At 45.9% G+C, this 19,066-nt stretch overlaps 2 protein-coding genes across 2 annotated transcripts; both read left to right on the top strand.

Moving 5' to 3' along the window:
* The first annotated feature begins 2,217 nt into the window (after positions 1-2,217).
* Positions 2,218-3,162, top strand: LOC130878609 (olfactory receptor 2T2-like). Its single transcript, XM_057776643.1, has one exon. It carries the CDS (start codon positions 2,227-2,229, stop codon positions 3,160-3,162), a length of 936 nt encoding a protein of 311 aa, XP_057632626.1. The 5' UTR covers positions 2,218-2,226.
* A 14,956-nt stretch (positions 3,163-18,118) lies between these two features.
* LOC130878265 (olfactory receptor 2Z1-like) lies at positions 18,119-19,066 on the top strand. The gene has a single exon (XM_057776131.1). The coding sequence runs from the start codon at positions 18,119-18,121 to the stop codon at positions 19,064-19,066; it is 948 nt and encodes a 315-aa protein (XP_057632114.1).

Here is a 19,066-nt window from a genome sequence, read left to right as displayed (position 1 = left end):
GTTATGTGATGGCACTGAGATACAGACCAATAAAGTCAGGCTTCTCCTAAGCAGACATATCAACAACCAGAAACGTGTCATCTGGGTGGAACAGGCAGAACAAAGGTCTTGCTGATGAAGAGGCCAGGCCTCATTCACTCGGTGGCCTACTCACCTCAAAGCCCATCACCACATGCAAATCCCTCCTTCAAATTAAAACTAATTTTTATTGTCTTAAAAAACCTCCCATATAGAGTGAATTCTAGTCTTTCGGGGGGGACAAGGATACGTAGTTCAGTTGTGACAAATGCCTCTCTCTGGTTGGGGATGGGGACTGTGCGAGTGAGAACACCTCAAGGGTGTATGAACATCTGCAAATCTTCCAAATCCCCTTCCCTCATCAGCATCTAATGTGCTTTAGAGACCAAAGAGATCGCTAGCATTGTCTCATCTGACCTCTGGAGAGGGAGGATGTCTCATCCAGTCCCTAAGGAAGAAAGAAGCAGAGCCAGAGTGAGGGTCTGCTGTGAAAGCATTGCCCAGGAGGGGGCTGGGAGCACGCTACAACCGAAGCAGTCGGGGACACTGAACAGAGTACCGAAGGACCCCAAAAGCCAGCTTCCTGAATCTCTCATCTCATTGTCCCCAGTTTTAGACAGGGATCAAGAATCAAGATTGAGTTTCATTTCAGGTTAGTTCTAGGACATCCCATAATTACACTTAGGGTGGTAGAGAACAAGCTCACATTCAGTCAGATGGTGCTCTATTCAGGTGGGTAGGTGAGTACCTGCATCATAAGGGTGACATTACCCAGAGCCATCAGCTGTATGTGTTACGCATCCACCTGAAAATTCTAAAACATGCCTCCATCGAGCACATCCCACCTAACAAAGTGATTCCACCAGAAGCAAATTAATAAGATTATTAGCAGAGGCTGAGGCAAATAGTGAGTCAGGATTTCTGTTTGGGATGCTGGAGATTAACCCAGGACCTTGAACATGTAAGACTATCACTGCGATATACTCCAGCTCCTGGGTCATCTTAGTAAAGAGTCTACATTTTGATGTGCTGACCAGACCAGCTGTCAACATATTGACATGTAAGTGATCACTGAGCTACCAGACTGCAAGATTCAAATGGAACCTGTTTCTAGAAAAATTTGTTCCATTTTGTGTGATTACATTTGACTAAGAATATCAGAAAAAGTAAGCATGGAGCAGTAACTTCTCAGTGATATTTGTCTTTACTTCAAAGAAAGTATCTCTGAAATGCAAAAGCTCTTATAGAAAAAAAACAGTTCACGCCTGCTGCTGTAAGTAGCTCTGCACGAGGCAGATGACCAGAGATAACAATCATCCTCTCAGTTTGAATGCATTAAAAGGAACCCCAGCATCCTTCAGACCACCACATGGTCCTTAAAGTCAGTGATTTGGAAGGGGACAGAGTATCCCTAACTCCCAAATCATGGTTCCTCTGGAGTCATCTACTATGTGTCAGTCCGTATATGCATGTCTTTTCTGCACCATGATATTCCATGCCAGCTGCCCATCTCTTGCTCCTGCGAAAGGTTTCCAATACAAGGCTACATACATGGCAAACCATTCAAATCTCAAGAACTTTAAAAAGTATTTACAAATTGCCAAATATAGCATGATTAATTGTGCTCTTGTTCTTACAACTTGAACACTTAATCATAGGAATATGGTAATTCCTCACCAGGCATTTTTTTGCCAAAGAATCCAGTGTGTGTGTGTGTGTGTGTGTGTGTGTGTGTGTGTGTGTTATGCCTATGGCTATATGTACAAGCTTACAGATGGCTCCGGAGGCCAGAGAGGGTATCAGAACCTCTGGATGGGGAGTTCTAAGCAGGTGTGAACTAGCTGCTAGATGTTGATAAGCTGAGGACCTTTGGAAAAGCAGCAAACACTCTTAACTTCTGAACCATCTCTTCTGCTCTGTGGTCCGTTGTTTTTGGCACCCCTCTGGTCTGCCCATACTTGTACCATCTTACATCAGTGCTATGTCATATACAACATATTTAAGTAGCCCTGTCCTCAGTCTGAAGACCTCACCTTTCATACCCAAATGTATTTTCACAAGGGTGGGTTTTATTATAACAAAAAAGCTGGTCCCAGCTGTCAACTTTGTTTTTCTTTGATTTGATAATGATATTCAAAGGATGTAATTCTGATCACACTTTCTAATATTTTCTCTGCACTGCCTAGCTCAACATTGGACGTCCAGAACATGAACAGAGGGAATGGGACCTCAACAGACTTCATACTTCTGGGACTTTTCCCAGAGCTGCACTATCTGGGCATCCTCATCACTTTCATTCTCCTGATCTATGTCATTGCATTCACTGGGAATGCTGTCCTGGTCCTCTTGATCTGGGCAGACTCTCGGCTCCACACCCCAATGTACATCCTTCTCAGCCATCTCTCTTTTATTGACTTGGCCTTAATTTCCACTACTGTCCCAAAGATGGTCATCAACTTCTTCTCCAGAAAGAAAAGCATCTCCAAAGTCGCCTGTGGGACCCAGATTTTCTTTTTCTTTGCCCTTGGGGGTAGTGAGTGTCTCCTTTTGACCCTCATGGCTTATGACCGCTATGTGGCTGTCTGCAATCCCTTGAGATATTCAATTATCATGAACTCTAGAGTTTGTCTGTGGATGGCCCTAGCGTCCTGGGGTGGAGGCGCTCTGAATTCTCTCATCAACACCATCTACACCATGCACTTCCCATTCTGTGGCTCCAGGGAAATTCATCACTTCTTCTGTGAGATGCCTGCTGTCCTGAAGCTCTCTTGTGAGGACACGTCCTTGTACGAGACAGTGGTGTCCGTCATTTGCATCGTGTTTGTTCTTCTCCCCTTGGGGCTCATCATGTCCTCCTACCTGCTCATCTTCCTCACTGTGCTCCGAATGAATTCTCCAGAGGGCAGGAAGAAAGCGCTGGCCACATGCTCCTCTCACCTGGCGGTAGTCAGCCTCTACTACGGGCCAGCCATGATCATCTACATGACCCCCAGCTCTTTCCACACTTCAAAACAGGATGAAATACTCTCCATGATTAACACCATCTTCACCCCCATGCTCAACCCTCTCATCTACAGCCTGAGGAACAAGGAGGTGCTTGCTGCTCTGAGGAAAGTAGTCAGTCGACGAGTCATTCTGAAGTAGAAGCCAGGTATGGTGGTACACCCCTCAATCCTAACACTTGGGGCAGAGGCAGGCAGGTCTCTGCGAGTTCCAGGGTACCCTGGTCTACATAGCAAGTCCTTATGCCCACAAATATGTGTAGCTCTCGTCCCTCATCAAAGAAGCTCCTCTGTGGCAAATAGAGACCATTAACAGAAAGCCACAAGTGTTCAAAATGCAGAGAACCATCTATAACACAGGTCCCACACCCAAGGCTCAGGGAACATTGCTCTGGATTTTTAAGAATGATCCCACCCCATTCATAGTCTCTACAACACCATCTATGGTCAATTCATTAATAAATGTCTAATAAGAATGTTCTCTGAAACCAATCTTGCCACATCCTCAGTGCTATCATGGGAACAACCTATTTTTATGTAACAGAAAAGTAATGTGGAAATGCCTCTGGGGGTGAAGAACGGTGCACTATGGGAAAGCCACGATGCAGATGGAAGCTGGGAGCCAACAATGTTGGGGTGCAGTGCTGTGCTGTCCCTCAAGGAGGACTGGATCCTCCTAAAATGGTCACTCACAGTGGATGGTGAGTGACCACAGCTGCTCAGGTGCATTGATTTAAATAAAATAAGTATGAAAAGTGTTGAGCTCCGAGCTCTACACCATGTGGCCCTAAACAAAGAAGCATTCAGTGGACCAGCTCTGTTTTCATATGATGACTGGACATTATCACATTAATCTCTGGTCCTCAGAGTGTAATGAAAGCTAATATGATCTATTATTTTAAGATCCCCACGAGAAGTAGTCCTAAGTTCTTCCTCCTCAATTTTGTCTCTCTCCCACCAGTGTTCTCCACAAACGAATGGTTAACAAGTATTACCGACCTAACACCAGAGGTGACAAATGGCCTCATTTCTCAGCCTGGTCCTGGGCTAGCCTCACGTGGGAGGCTGGTTTGGCCTAGTCTAGCCTCATGTCCGAGTGTGAGATGCTCTCTAATGAAGGAGAGACATGTTCTTTTCAAAGGCAGCATCTTCCCAGTGTCAGCCACACACCGGTGTGCAGTACTCACAGTATTCTGAAGAGGCCAAGGGGAAGAAGGACTCAGGAGAAGCGGCTGCCACTCTGAATTCAATGAATATGCACTACCAGTGAGGAACAACCACAGCGCTCAGATGACAACCACAGAGGAAGGATGAGAGCCCACCCAGACCTACAGAGCCACTGCAGGGCCTTATAATGGAGGTGCACAGCCTGAAGCCACTGACCTGCCCGGATCACGCCTCACTCATGACTAGCACACTCACCACAGCAGAAGAATCGAGGTAAAGGGACTATTTGCTGCCCTTCCAGGGCAGGAACTGTGCCTGCTGAAACCCTCAACAAGGTCTCTCAAACAGGAGGAAGAGACCAGGGACAAGAGGAGTTAGACATCTCCAGAGGACTGATTCACAGAGTGCCTTGGTGTGTGCAGAAGGTTAAAGTCTTGAGGAGAACCACACCAAGTCCAGGGCTGAACAACCTAACCCAATGGCCAAGGTCTGCAGGAGGTCTGCAAGACATGCTGCTTAGCACTAGGACCTGAGAAGCTGTCCCCAGCTGTGTTGATGACTTTTCTCTTGCTGTGACCGAGTCCCTGACAAGATGCAACTTTACAAAGGAAGGGTTTGCTTAGCTCCCCATCTGAGGGCACAGTGTGTCACAGTAGGGAAGTCCAGTGCCTATGGGACACTGCTTGTTCATATCCAGGCGGGTGGGAAAAGAAAGAAAGAAGCACTGGGTGCTTACACAGCTTTCTCTCTTTTCATTCTTGTTCAGTCCAGGGCCCAGCCCATGGAATGATGCCCAGTGTCAGGGTCCTCTCTGAAAATACACACACACACACACCATATCCCTCAATAATGTCCTTTACAATTCTTGACTCAATCAAGTTGACAATGACAATTAACCATCACAGATGCCATATTTGAAAAGTTACAGGTTACTGAGTGTTGGAACCGGTTGCCAAGCTTAACAGTTTGAGTTCAATTCCTGGGACCTACATGATAGAAGGCTAGAAATGACTCCCACGAAGTGTCCCCTGACCTCCAAATATGCCAACACATAGACACACAGACACATGCAAACACACACAGAGACACATGCAATAAGTAAATGAATGCTTTAAAGACCCATTAAAGAGCACAACTCCTCAGTTAAAGAGAAAGAAAGGGATTTTTTTTTTACTTAGAATGTATTATAACACAATCTAGTGAATGCAGAAAATGATTATTGCAGATTTCAAGTTCATTAACAGTAAGTTTAAAATATTCTCTTCATTGAATGTGGCATTTGGATTGACAGGTATGCTAATTATCTTGATTAAAGAATTTTACATTGTTATATTCTAAAACAGTGGCATAATTTTTAACTACGCAAGCATGGAAACTGTGTTTTATCAATTTTTAATTAAAATTTTAAATAAAAAAAATTATATATGCCAAATGCACTCATTTTTTTTAAGTTGTCAGGGAGTACCAATAGAAAGAAAGAAGTAAGAGTGTCACTCAGTGCCTGTGAGGTACAACACTCTACTGAGGAGGTGATGGCCAGAAATGAAGCTATCCAGAGCTGCAGGTGGGGCTATGTGAGGGCTGAGGTGGGAAGGCGGCGGTGGGAGGCTGAGATGGGAGGACCGAAGTGGGAACGCTGAGGTATGAGAGCTGAGTTAAAAAAGCTGAGGGCTGAGGTATGAGGCTGAGGTGTCAGGTATGGGATGGGAAGGCTTGCTGTCTGTGCAAGATCACTTGATTACCCATCCACAGGGAAGAGTCAACACATTGGAAGTTGTCTAATTGTGAAAAGTCTTCAGGAGGCCCAGAAATTTTCCGGAGTGTTCCCCAGACTCCTGATAGTTCTGAGTCCCTAAGAGCTCCTCTAGAGAGTCCTTAGGAACCATTTCTGTAGGGGTGGGTTTGATAGATCTGTCAAGATCAGCACTAAACGAGGCAGCCAGAGTCTGGCACAGCAGCTGCTTGGGAGAACTTCAAATCCCCCTCAGTGGTGTCAGTAAAACACTTTCATGGATGAAAGCGAAACATCACATGTTTTCTGTCATTTGTGGTTCCTAGAATGTGTCACTGCTTGTCAGAGCTGCCCACCAGGAACCACTCTGCACCACAATCAGGAAGTGTCAGGAGAGAGATGGGGTCCTCCGGAGGAGGTGGCTCTTTACCCTGCTGGGATTTGGTCCTCCCCACCCTTAATTCAAACCTAGAGAACAACTTCATGCCAATAAACAAAAATAATTGTCTCCAGTGTTGCCAGTCAACATAAGGGAGTACCAAAGCTAGTTACAGTTTCTCAGTTCCTTAGGGATAACATAAAACAAACACACTTGGGGCTGGAGAGATGGCTCAGAGATTAAGAGCACTGACTGCTCTTCCAGAGGTCCTGAGTTCAGTCCCAGCAACTACATAATGGCTCACACCCATTTGCAATGAGATCTGGTGCCCCAGAACACTGTATACATAGTAAATAAATAAATAAATCTTTAAAAAAAAAAACTTTCTGGTAAATTGTAGCTGTAGTTAAGTCAGACCAAACACCCTGATATTTTGAATTTCACTAACAGCTGACTGAGTTTAAATAGACAGTTTACTATCACTCTGTGTATTATCATGTAATATCACTGTATAATATATTATATGCATATGTTACGGTAATTATATTGAGATAAAGGGTAAAAGAACACTAATTGTTTGCCATCTCAGAGTCCAAATTTCCCCAATTTTTCATATGTAGAAAACACAGCTTTTACCACTGTAATTATAGAACGATTCAACATTATGTATTACACATTAATCATTTCCATCATTCTATCATCTCACTACATATTACACACATGGTCATTTTTAAGCATTAATAGCAATCAGTGGGGCAGACCCAAGGACATACCTACTTCTCCATAGCTCCACAGTGTTGGCTTTTTCCTTCTTGTACTGTTATATTCTAAGCTACCTGGAAGCTATGCACAAATGGCTTTGTTCCCATCATTCATAACCACTTTAGCATAAGTTCACAGAAATGAAACTGTAGGATCAGCGGGTTTTCTAAATGTTTTGCTAATCTTTATTGCTACAAAATTTGAATGTGTACATTAAACTTGAGTATGTACAATTTGGAATTTCAGATTCGGTGGAAACTAAACCTGAAGGTAACTCTACTGTAAACTTATTTGAATGATCAGGACTCAGCACATTCAGCTCTCTATAGTCTACTAAAGGGGTGGGTTTGATAGATCTGTCAAGATCAGCACTAAATGAGGCAGCCAGAGTCTGGCACAGCAGCTGCTTGGGAGAACTTTAAATCCCCCTCAGTGGTGTCAATAAAACATTTTCATGGATGAAAGAGAAACATCATATGTTTTCTGTCATTTGTGGTTCCTAGAATTCATACAGATATATAAAATCATGGATATATATATATATATATATATATATATATATATATGACACAAAAGTGAATTGAAACTGTCTAGGGGACTAGTGGGAAAGGGAAAGGGTGAAAGGGAGAAGGAATTGCTCCATGGACAATGCGTGTTGTGTGGTAGTGTGCTTACACAACCCAGCGCTATGTACACTCAGTACATACCATCATGTTTATTAAAAACACTTATGTCTATTGCAGATTCCAGGAAAGGGGCCCTCCTTCCTTCCTTCCTTCCTTCCTTCCTTCCTTCCTTCCTTCCTTCCTTCCTTCCTTCCTTCCTTTCTTTCTTTCTTTCTTCCTTGCTTTTTTCTCCATGTAGCCCTGGCTGCCCTGACTCTCTCTCTGTAGACCAGAGAGATCTGCCTGCCTCTACCTGCCAAGGACTACAATTAAAGGGTGCACCACCAAAAATTAAAAGTAAATAAATAAACAAACTCTTTCACAGATGGGACGGATGGGACGCTGCACTCACAAAGCCTTAAGGCACTCTAGATTTGACATTTTAAAGCCAATCCCTAAAGCAAGCTATGGAGCATGCTAGTCCTTGGTTTAAATCCTGGCTCAGCTCCTTGTCCCCAAGAAAGTCATGGAATGTCCCTGCTGCCTTGAAGGCCACAGATGTGATGATTCGTATTACATGGTACTGGCATGAGGATGTAAGTCCTACACACCTGATATAACAACTGTATGATGAGCAGTGGCTACTTACGTTGCTATGCTGCATGATAATAAGTGAGCTATGCAGAGGTTTAAAACACTAACTTGGTGTGAGTATGTATACATGTATATGTATGTGTGTGTGCATGTGTGTGTATGCTTGCATACATGTTTGTACATGCATGTGAAAGCCAAAAATCAACTTAAGATATCATCCCTCATATTCTGTCCACCTTGTTTTTTGAAACAGTCTCTCATTGACCTGGTCAGGAGCTCCCTGTCCCCACCACTCCAGTGCTAGAATTAAGCACACACCAACAAGCTCAGCTTTTAAATATAAGTTCTAGAGACCGAGCTCAGTTCTCATGCTTGCAAGAGTAGCATTTTACCAAGAGAGTCATCTCCATAGTGCTAAAATATTACATGGATGAAAAAAATTCAACACATAGGAAAAATGCCAGAATGACCACAGTTCCTGTAACAATATTTAGTTGCTTGCCTGTGGAAAGCCATTGCAGTAGGGCTAATGCAGGACAGTAGACGCAGGTCTAGAAACCAGGTGATGCTCAAGCGGGATGAGCCCAGCTTTTAGCAATGGTGCAAATAATTAGGTACCGACAGCTGCCACCACCTACCCAACCACAATATGCAATGGAATGGCTGAAAACAAAAACCACAGGAACTGTAATTTAAGAGGCTAGAAGTGATCCCATCTCTATCAGTTAGACATGTTTGAACCCAGATGACCACAACGCGCATAAAACATAAGAACTTAGAGTCTAATGAGGAGGGGAGTTGATCAAAGGTGGCAGAAGACAGACTTACAGACTTGCAAAGACAACATTTAAAATGTGTGAGTGTTCAATGACAGGAGACAAGCATTGACTGCTCCAGTCCTGGTCTATAAAGGACCAAGCCGAGGACACAAGGTAAGTGAAAGTGAGCCAAGCTTAGCAATCAGCCATTCTTTCTACCAGCTCAGTGGAACTGATGTACATCACAGAGAACTCTGCCATGGTAGCTTCGACTCCACCTATGCAGAGAACTGGGTCACATGACCTAGTGGCACACTCTATCAGCTGCTTCTGGACTAGAATGGCTTTAGGGCATTGGTTCTCAACCTGGGGGTCAAATGACCCTTTCACAGAGGTCGCCTAAGACCATGGGAAAGAACAAATATTTACATTATGATTCATAACAGGAACAAAATTACAGTTATGAAGTAGCAATGAAAATAATATTATAGTTGAGGGGTCAGCACAACATGAGGGACTGTGGTAGAGGGTGACAGCTTCAGGAAGGTTGAGAACCACTGCTTGAGGGTAACCCACGCTTCCCTACTGCAGTCCAACCTCACTAGCGCTTCTTAGGCATTAAAGAGCAAACAAAGTGTGAGAACACATTGATAAAAGTACTGGCCTAGAGTGCGCGAGGCCCTGGTTCCAACTCTCGGCACCTCATAAAATTGGCGTTAGTGGTAAATGCCTGTAATCCAAGCAGTGGGGGAGGTAGAGGCAAGAGGACCTGGAGTTTGAAGTCATCTTTGGCTATATAAAGAATTTCAAGGTCAGTCTAGACAATGTGAGACTCAGCAGTGGGAGGAGGGATAATGAGGAAGAACAAACTTCAATCGTGCTGTGGGTATCTAGGCACCTGGGATGGCCTAACTCCCAAGGATAAGCCTAGGACTAGTGCAGGACACACTGGCCATGTGGAAGCCCAGGAAGGGACTGGGTTCTGTGGTGGCCTATGCCCACATCCCAGATCTCTTGTTGAGCATGTCTGGGCACTGAACTAGTTAACTGTGTTCATGTTTAAAAACAATAGTTGATCTCCCCTTCATCGTGTCATTGTGTAAGTGATGTAAGGTAGCAAATGTCTAACACAAAATAAGAGGGAAAAATTACCCATTCTAATTTCTTTCAAGTTGAGAAACAAACACATTGAAACAATAAGACTTTTTCAAAACATTTTAACTAAAGCTGGGTGCAGTGGTGCACACCTTTAATCCCAGCACTCAGAGGCAGAGGCAGGTGGATCTCTGTGAGTACAAGGCCAGCCTGGTCTACAAAACAGACTCCAAGTCATCTAGGGCTATACAAAGAAACCCTGTCTCAGCCGGGCGGTGGTGGCGCACGCCTTTAATCCCAGCACTCGGGAGGCAGAGGTAGGCGGATCTCTGTGAGTTCGAGACCAGCCTGGTCTACAAGAGCTAGTTCCAGGACAGGCTCCAAAACCACAGAGAAACCCTGTCTCGAAAAACCAAAAAAAAAAAAGAAAGAAAGAAACCCTGTCTCAAATAGCCAAAATATGTACATAAATACAGACATACATACATACATTTTATAACTGAAATCAACTTTATTTGATATAAGAAAAGGAAGGGAGAATGAGGGAGGGGAGAGACGGGGGGAGGGAGGACTTGTATATCTCTAATTGCTCACTGGCGAGCAGTATCCCCCAGACACCAAGGTTGCTTTCTGTTGATTTGTTTGCATGCAACCAAGATTGTCAAGCATTTTATGAATATATATGTGATTTAGAACAATAGTCTGAGGGCCCTGGTGCCCCTGAACATCCTTCACTATAGCTGAGTGTGTGTGTGTGTGTGTGTGTGTGTGTGTGTGTGTGTGTTCCACTTCTCTGGAAACGAAGACCCAAGCTCTTTGTTCCAGCTCCTCAAGGTCTAGCTTGTGTTTCCTTTGTAGAATCACTGGGTTTCCTGCTCAGAAAACATCAAGGAGTACCCGGGATCCAATAGCGAAACAATCTCTGGCTTTCAGATTCGGAGGACTCCTCCAGCCTCGGATCTGTGCACAGGTGAGGAAAACCTCATCCTCTTCGCTGACTGAGGGAGGAGAAAGAACCCAGCTCTTCCTTCACCTGCTATCTTAAAGACAAATGTCCCTCTCTGCTGGGGTGTCCTGTGTCCTGAGAGCCCAACTGTCTCTATTCATTAGCCCTGGGCTGCTCTCTTCGGGTATTGAGTTAAGCACAAAAAACCTGAGAGCTATGAGCCTGGCTCATTCATCGTCCTGTGTGTGTCTCTCCACATATATTACATTTCCGTGTGGATTTCCACTTAGGTTTAGCTTGATCAGTGCCTGTAAGTTATATGTCATGGGATTAAGCAAGATCTACTAACTGGTGTTTTTTAAATAATTATCAGATAGCCTGTCATTCACTGATTTTTGGAGATGTGAGGTTTTGGAGAGCAAATATCAGAACAAGAACTAGGTTTTCTGACTATCAGAATGATAGCTGACTTTTCGGTCAGAATGTGCTAGACTCCATCACCTTGCCATCTCAGAGCTCTGACTTTGTATAGCTGTGAAAGATTCTGAGTCTTTTACAGAGGCAGAGAGGAGAAGTAGAAGACGGGAAAGGAATGATAGTTCAGTCATCTGCATCCAGAGAGTATGGACCTGAGAAACCCCAGGGTCACAGTGAACTGTGGAGCACAGAAGAAGCAACCTCTTCTCCCCTAGACCTGCTCCAGCCAGTAACAAAATGACTCAGAAATTAGTGACTCTCATCATGGCCTTAACAGAATGCAGAACAGTGAGGCAGGAGCCAACTGTGGATGTTCTGTCTGTAGGCCAGGCATTGTTGTAGTCGGGGACCCTGTAGCAGCTGTTGCTTTCTGGTTCAGGCTGATCTTGTACTCAGAGAAGCCTAGCAAACCCCTGTGTTCTGCAGGCTGACACACTGCCTGTTTACTCATCTGCCCAGTTAGCGGTTTGTGCCAAGCTCCCCACTTGCTGACTATGTTTGTATCCCCAGAAGCCTGGGCTGTAGGTGTTTGGATGCTGGGGTGATGGGAATTGACATCATTAAAAAAGTTTCTCCTAGACTCGGGAGATAGTTCAGTCAGTAAAATATTTGTCTTGCAAGGTTGAGACCCTGAGTTTGATCTCCAGAAGCCACATAAAAAGCCAGGCACAGTGATATATCCCAATACTGAGGAAGAAGAGTTAGAAGGACTCCTGGGTAGATAGCAGCCAGCCTAGCCTACTCCATGAGCTCCAGGGCAGTGAGAGACCCTGCCTCAAAAAAAAACAAGTTAGATAGTGTCTGAGGAGTGACACCCAAGGCTATCCTCTGAGCTCCACACACGTGTGCATGTGTGCCTGCACACACACCTTACACATGACTTGCACACACAGCTCTTCCAGCTGGCTTCACCTTTCTTTCTCTGATAATCTGTAGTGCCCACACCCATCAACACTAGCCCTCAACACACTAATGCAGCTCCCACCCAGCAAAGGGGATAGAAACACCTTCACATAACCTTAGGACAGGTCAAGCTTGCCACAAACAAGGGCAGAGCAGGAGTGGGCGTTCTCAGCCTCAGAGCTGTGGGTGTGCTGAGCTGGCCGATTATTTGTGTTGAGAACCCGTTCTGTGCATGGGAACTGTTGACTGTCACACCCGGCTTCTCCCCACTTGATGTCAGCAGCGCCTCACCTCTTCCGCATGGCCATGAAGTAGGTCTTCAGACATGGACTAAGGTCCCCTGAGGGCCAAGCAAGTCCTAGTTGTGAACATCTGGCTAGAGCAGTGGTTCTTATGAGCCTCAAACAGTGCTTACTTAGATGGGTGTTGAGATCGACCTCTGAGATAAACCTAGTTAATCACTTGTCAGATCCAAGCTGGAGGCTGAGAGTTTTTACAGCAAACACATGGTGCATGGTGCTTATCCGGAGCCTGTGCCCTGGTCTACCCCTGTGCCTGCTGGCATCACTCCTGTCTAGGAAATCCCTAACTCGGTAGATTTGTCTGTGCTCAGAATTTTTTAAGCCTTTCAAAGAGCAAGCTATGCCTGCAGACCAGTTAAATGGCTGGGTTTTAGGAGTGATGCACAGGTCTCAGGAGTTGTGGAGCTGTGAACATCTTCTCACCATGAAGACTGACAGACTTCCGAGTCCCACTTCACCTCTGACTTACAGACTTGGGACAAGGCAGTTGACAGCCCCTCAGTAAGCTTGTCACTTGAGTCCAGCTTGCCCAGGAACATGACAAGCACTGCTCAGGACTGCCGAATTGAAGTCCTGAGAGCGGGGAGATCAGGACAGTTCAGTCATGGAAGCTTTTCAGTGGTGGCATTCTGGGGTGTGTGGGTGTGCCAGCAATAGCCACCAGCTTACTGTCCTTGCAGCAAAGGTCAGTAGCCTATACTGTGCAGAGAAGGGGCTCTGAGGGGCATGAGAATTCCTAAGGAGTACCCTGTGTGAAGAGAGTAAATTTCACAGTCAGCTTTCATGGCTCTCCATGCAGACTTCCTAAGGGAGCTGCTTCGGTCTCCGAGCCTCAGCCTGCAGCTGCCCTGGGAGAAGATGGAAGAAGGAGAGAAGCTGGTGACAGAGGAAGGCTCCTGATGGACAGCACAGACTGGGACAGTGTGAGGTAAGGTGGTGGGGACAATTCTCTTCTCTCAAGGTCTCAGCACGGGCATATCTCTGACAGTCAGCAGGCTTTTCTAACACTGTCTTCCTCTAACGTCAAATACCTGACATTATGAAAATCAGGGATATACCTTTTGAGTATGGGGGTGGGGCGTGAATGTCAGTCCGACCATGGGATGGAATAATAAGACATAAAAGACATGGAATCAGCCCAGAGAAACCAGAGGAGTCAAAACAACCAAATTAGCCTTGGGCTAATACAGCCTATAACAGCAAACATAAGGATCACACCTGTAAAGCCCTTTTTCATTCTAGCCCCTTGCCAGTGCCTGTTGTCTGCTCATTCTGATCTCCACATGCTGGAAGAGATAAGAGCAGAAAGCTCATCTCTTCTGGAACAGCATGAAGGAAAAAGAATCCCTTTGAGAAATTGTTCTAGCACACACATACACACACACACACACAGAGAGAGAGAGAGAGAGAGAGAGAGAGAGAGAGAGAGAGAGAGAGATGAGCTCGTACACACAGGCAGGCACCTGCTGCACACATTAAAATGCACATGTGTACACAAACTCTCAAAACCCGCCAAGAGAAGAAAACTCATGTTGGCACAAAGAAGGAAGCATTGCTGGGTCAGGCAAGAGTGCCCAGCTCCTGGCCAGGGCATGGAGGTGATAGAGCCCGGTGAGCAAATGTGCTTTCCTGTCTACTCCACACATCTTCCTACAGCCCCACCCCAGCCCACCATTGACCTTGAAACACCACAATCCAAATTCTATGGAGGAATACAAGGGACAGGAAGGCATAGTCCTTCACCTTAGATAGTCTACAGCCTGTGTGGGGCTATCCCCACCACACTACATTCTGTTTCAAGAGTCAAACCGTGAAACCGACACACGGGAGGGGCTACAGGCATTTTGCAGAGTGGTTCTGGTGAAAATTAAATTGCTTGTGTGAAAGGAGTGTCCACCATGCCTGTTCTGGAAAGGGCATATCCTCTTCGTAGGGTGCCTTGTTCCACACTCACAATAACTGGGAAGTGAGTCCTAGGACCCAACTTACAAAGAAGTATGTGTAAGCTACGCAAGTGGCTGCCAGCCAGTGTTCAGAGGGATTGGTCTTCCTCTGGACACTCGCAGGTGTTCACCACTTAATGCTCTTATCTTCTGAGACAGAACCTGGAGCTAGCTGAGTAACCTGCCCGAGTTAAACAGCTGGGAATCAACGGAGCTTGGTCCGGAACCCACACAACTTGCCAACAGCTTAACCACAATGCTTTAAACTGGATAGAACCTGAAAAGGACATCCAGTTAAATCAGAATAAAGATATTACAGTGTGTGAGCTCCTAAGCTTTTAAATTTGTCTCAGTGGAGAGGAGGGAAGGGCAAAGATCTCCTGCAGGGATTCTCCGGGGATGGTTACAGCTGCTGGAGCCCTTCCGTGCTGTCCTTAGAGCCTTTGGGCTGTGGGGATGAGGTAGGATTGCTACTGACATCTAGCGGGTACTGCGAGGTACGGCACTAAGTGTTCTGCATTACACAGGGCATCACTGACTTGCCAAGGTCTACCCAGATGCGAATGCCCATGGTGCCGGGCTGAGAAAGTCCACTGCGGCATAGCTGTGAAGATTCAGCTGTAGCTGAAAGGTCAGGTTTGTGGACCATGTTTCATATGCTCACCAGTAAGACGAAGATAGTAGACCAGGTTCCTTCCAGATATAAAACCTGAGATGTCTCAGACATAAAGCAAGCCGTGCCTACAAAATGCCAAAACTTCTAGTTCCCTTTAGGGGAGTGTCTTAAATGCATTTGAAATTTCATTTTTATTTTAGTACAAGGTTAACAGATCAGGGGCCAAAGTGGTTTAATATTCACAGTTCCCAAGAGGAGGGAACATGCCATGCTACACAGGGCCACACCAGAAAGCACTATATGATTGATCAGGGGTCAGAGGGAGGAAACAGAAAGTATAGACAAACTCATCCTAGCTTTTGTTGTTGTTGTTGTTGTTGTTGTTTTTGGTTTGAGGCAAATTCTTGTGTATCCCAGGCAGGCATCAAATTCACTATAGACAAAGGTAACCTGGAACTTCTGGTCCTCCTGTCTCTACTTCCCAGTTGCTGGTATTGCAAGTATGTATTACGCTATGTTTGCTTTGTACAGTGCAGAAGAGCAAACCCAGGGTTTGTGCACGCTGAGCAAGCACTCTACCAACTGCACTACGACCCAGTTGACTTTTCCTCAGTTTTGTGTGTTTGTTCTCTAAGAATGAATGGGCAAGGTAGGTGGGCAGCGGTATAGGCATGGTTCAAATGATTTGGGCTGGCCCTGGGTACAGGCATCATTGGTAATTGCCAAGAATCTTGTCCTAGGATTGTCTAAGATAAGAAGACAGGTGCCCCAGACTGTCACCCTTGATACTAAAACATTATGGGCTGTAGACTCTAGAATGGATGGTTTGCATATAAAAGGCATGCTGGCAGACAAATTGTTAGGATTTAACCCTGAGAGGCATCATTCATTTTGACTTCGTGCTGTCTGCAGTGGTTGTTTCTAACCGTGTTCTTCTGTTCTCTCTTTACTCCTGAGACAGGCTTTAGAACAGACTCTGGGGTCCTGGGATCGTCAAGCTCAGAACTTGTTTGAACCAGATCTGACATCTTGAGCGCCTAGCATGGCTAGCTTGAGAATGGTGAGGTTGAAGCTGTAGACAAGGCCCCTTAGTAGGGCTCTAGGAACCAATCAAAGCACCATGGAGAGCTGCTTCCTGCTCCTACTCCTGCTGTCTTACTATGGGACCTTCTAGTCCTGGCTTCACCATCAGTAGGTACAATGCTGAGATTTAGACTGGAGTCTAGTTAATGAATCTCAACCCAGATCACCCATCACAGCAGTCTGTGTCAAGGATGGTACTATATATACCTCAGTGGGTAGAGTGCTTGCCTAGTACGCAAGAAGCCTGGGTTCCATCCCTTGCATCTCATAAACCAAATATCAGGGCACACGCAGAATTTCACCTGGGATGTGAAGGCAAGACAATCAGAAAAGCTCAAAGTCATCATCGGCTATAGTTTGAGGCCAATCTAGTTGCATGACAACTTGTTTCAAAACAATAAATAAATTAATTAATTAAATTTAAAAAACCAGCAAGCAGTCAGTCTTGGAGACTTAGGGACAAGAAACAATAACTCAGTTTGCTCAGCCCTGGTAGCGATTCTCACAGGAGTGTTGAACTTGGGCTCTCATCTGTCACATTCGTCATCTTCCCTGCCATGTCCCAGAGACTCATCTGCCAACAGCAGTGGTCTCTTGCATGCACAGCATCTTCACGGAACTCTGGGTGGTTCCTTTTATTTTCCTTCATTAATTCCACTTAAGTCATTTGCTGTCAGAACCCAGCAGGGTAGGAACCAAGGTATTCCGTGGGATACAGGATGCTGGGTATAAACAGAGGAATTCACCTGAAGGGAAGCTGGCCTATAGCCTCACCCTAGCATCTGAAGTTGTCCTGATCTTCTTCCTTCCCTGACCTCCACAAACTGCCTCTGGGCGACTTGTTTCCCATCGGAACTTCCCTGAACTATTCTTTGAGACTGGAGCTCACCTCAGCCTGAGGGCAGAGGACCAGGAATCTCTGGTGTCCCCGAGAGAAATTCTTACAGCTGCTTTTCCTATTCCCTATAAGGCATTCACGTGTTTATATTTAGAGAGCCCAGTGGGCAGGAGAATGATGCAGGGGCTCTGATTACTGAGTCAAGACTCATTTATGAAACTGCTGAAGATCAGGAAATAATATGAAGATGGCCACATATTGTCAAAACCCACAGAAAGCCATCACTGCCCAGGGCACAAAAACCCAAATGTGAGTTTCCTGGTGGCCAGGACCACAAGCAAGGCATAGGGCTGGGCAGTTTTGACAGATGACAAAATGTCCCTTTTCGGCTGCACCCACAGCTCTCGCTTGTAAGAAAACCAAATCACACAAATCCTCACATCAACAAGAACCGTATAATTCACACATGTGTGGACCTAGCCTTTAGGTCAACCATAAGTTTGTAAAATATTTTTCTGTTTAGAACTGAAAATATCAACAACTATGTGTATCTCATAAATGGAAGGGGTGTTGTGATGTGCTGGGATTTTCCTAGCATCCTTGTTTTCTCTGCGGGATGGGAAGTTTAACTGTTAGTCTCTAGTCTTTCTTCGTACACAGCACACGTTTGGAGTGGTGTGCTTCCCTCTAACACTGCTTTCCCTAATATCAGTTCCCTATGAAACAATGACCCTACAAATACTGGCAAGTACATTTAGGACAAAGTATATCTGCTGCCACTCTGGATCCCTGGGTGGTCCCTGAGCTCTCAGGGTGTTCTCTTCTCACCTCAACCCCTCTCCCTGTCTCTAACGCTGGTGACCTAGCTCTTTGTCCCCACAGGGCAGTTCAGCAGGAGATGGGCCCCAAGCACTGGAACTATTCTACCACTGGTTTTGTCCTCACGAGCCTCTTTAACAACAGCCAGACACACCTGTTTCTGTTCAGCATGGTGGTGTTTGTCTACATCCTTGCCATGGCGGGTAACACAGCCATGGTCCTTCTGATTTGGATGGATACCCGACTCCACACGCCCATGTACTTCCTCCTCAGTCAGCTGTCCTTTCTGGACGTCTTCTTCACATCAGTCACTGTCCCCAAGATGATAGTGGGCTTCCTCTTCGGTTGGACAAGCATCTCCTTTGGGGGCTGTGGGGCGCAGATGTTTTTCTTTATGTTCCTGGGGGCTGCAGAATGCCTCCTGCTGGCCCTCATGGCTTATGACCGCTACGTGGCCATCTGCAACCCTCTGCGCTACCCGGTGCTCATGAGCCGCCGGGTGTGCCTGCTCATGGTTGTGTCCTCCTGGCTGGGAGGATCCCTCAACGCCTCCACCCAGACTTCTCTGACCCTTCAGTTCCCTTACTGTGGCTCTCGGAAGATCTCCCACTTCTTCTGTGAGGTGCCCTCGCTGCTGATGCTAGCCTGTGCAGACACAGAAGCCTACGAACAGGTACTCTTTGTGACAGGCGTGGTGGTCCTCCTGGTGCCCATCACCTTCATCACCACCTCCTATGCCCTCATCCTGGCTGCTGTCCTCCGTATGCGGTCTGTGGAGGGGCGTCAGAAGGCCCTTGCCACGTGCTCCTCCCACCTGACGGTCGTCAATCTCTTCTATGGGCCCCTTGTCTATACCTACATGCTACCTGCTTCCTATCACTCGCCAGGCCAAGATGATGTAGTATCTGTCTTTTACACCGTCCTCACACCCATGCTCAACCCTGTCATCTACAGCCTCAGGAACAAGGAAGTGACAGCAGCAATGAGAAAGGCAATGGGAAGGTGTGGAGTCATAAGGAATGCATGA

The sequence above is a fragment of the Chionomys nivalis genome, chromosome 7 (assembly GCF_950005125.1).
Source record: "Chionomys nivalis chromosome 7, mChiNiv1.1, whole genome shotgun sequence".
In the NCBI taxonomy this organism is placed as follows: Eukaryota; Metazoa; Chordata; class Mammalia; order Rodentia; family Cricetidae; genus Chionomys; species Chionomys nivalis.
Note: the sequence above shows the minus strand (reverse complement) of the source record. Positions and strands in the feature narration are given on the sequence as shown.

What these genes read in the sequence shown, in the direction of transcription:
- LOC130878609 (XM_057776643.1), top strand. Translation starts at nt 2,227, where the DNA reads ATGAACAGAGGGAATGGGACCTCAACAGACTTCATACTTCTGGGACTT.
- LOC130878265 (XM_057776131.1), top strand. Translation starts at nt 18,119, where the DNA reads ATGGGCCCCAAGCACTGGAACTATTCTACCACTGGTTTTGTCCTCACG.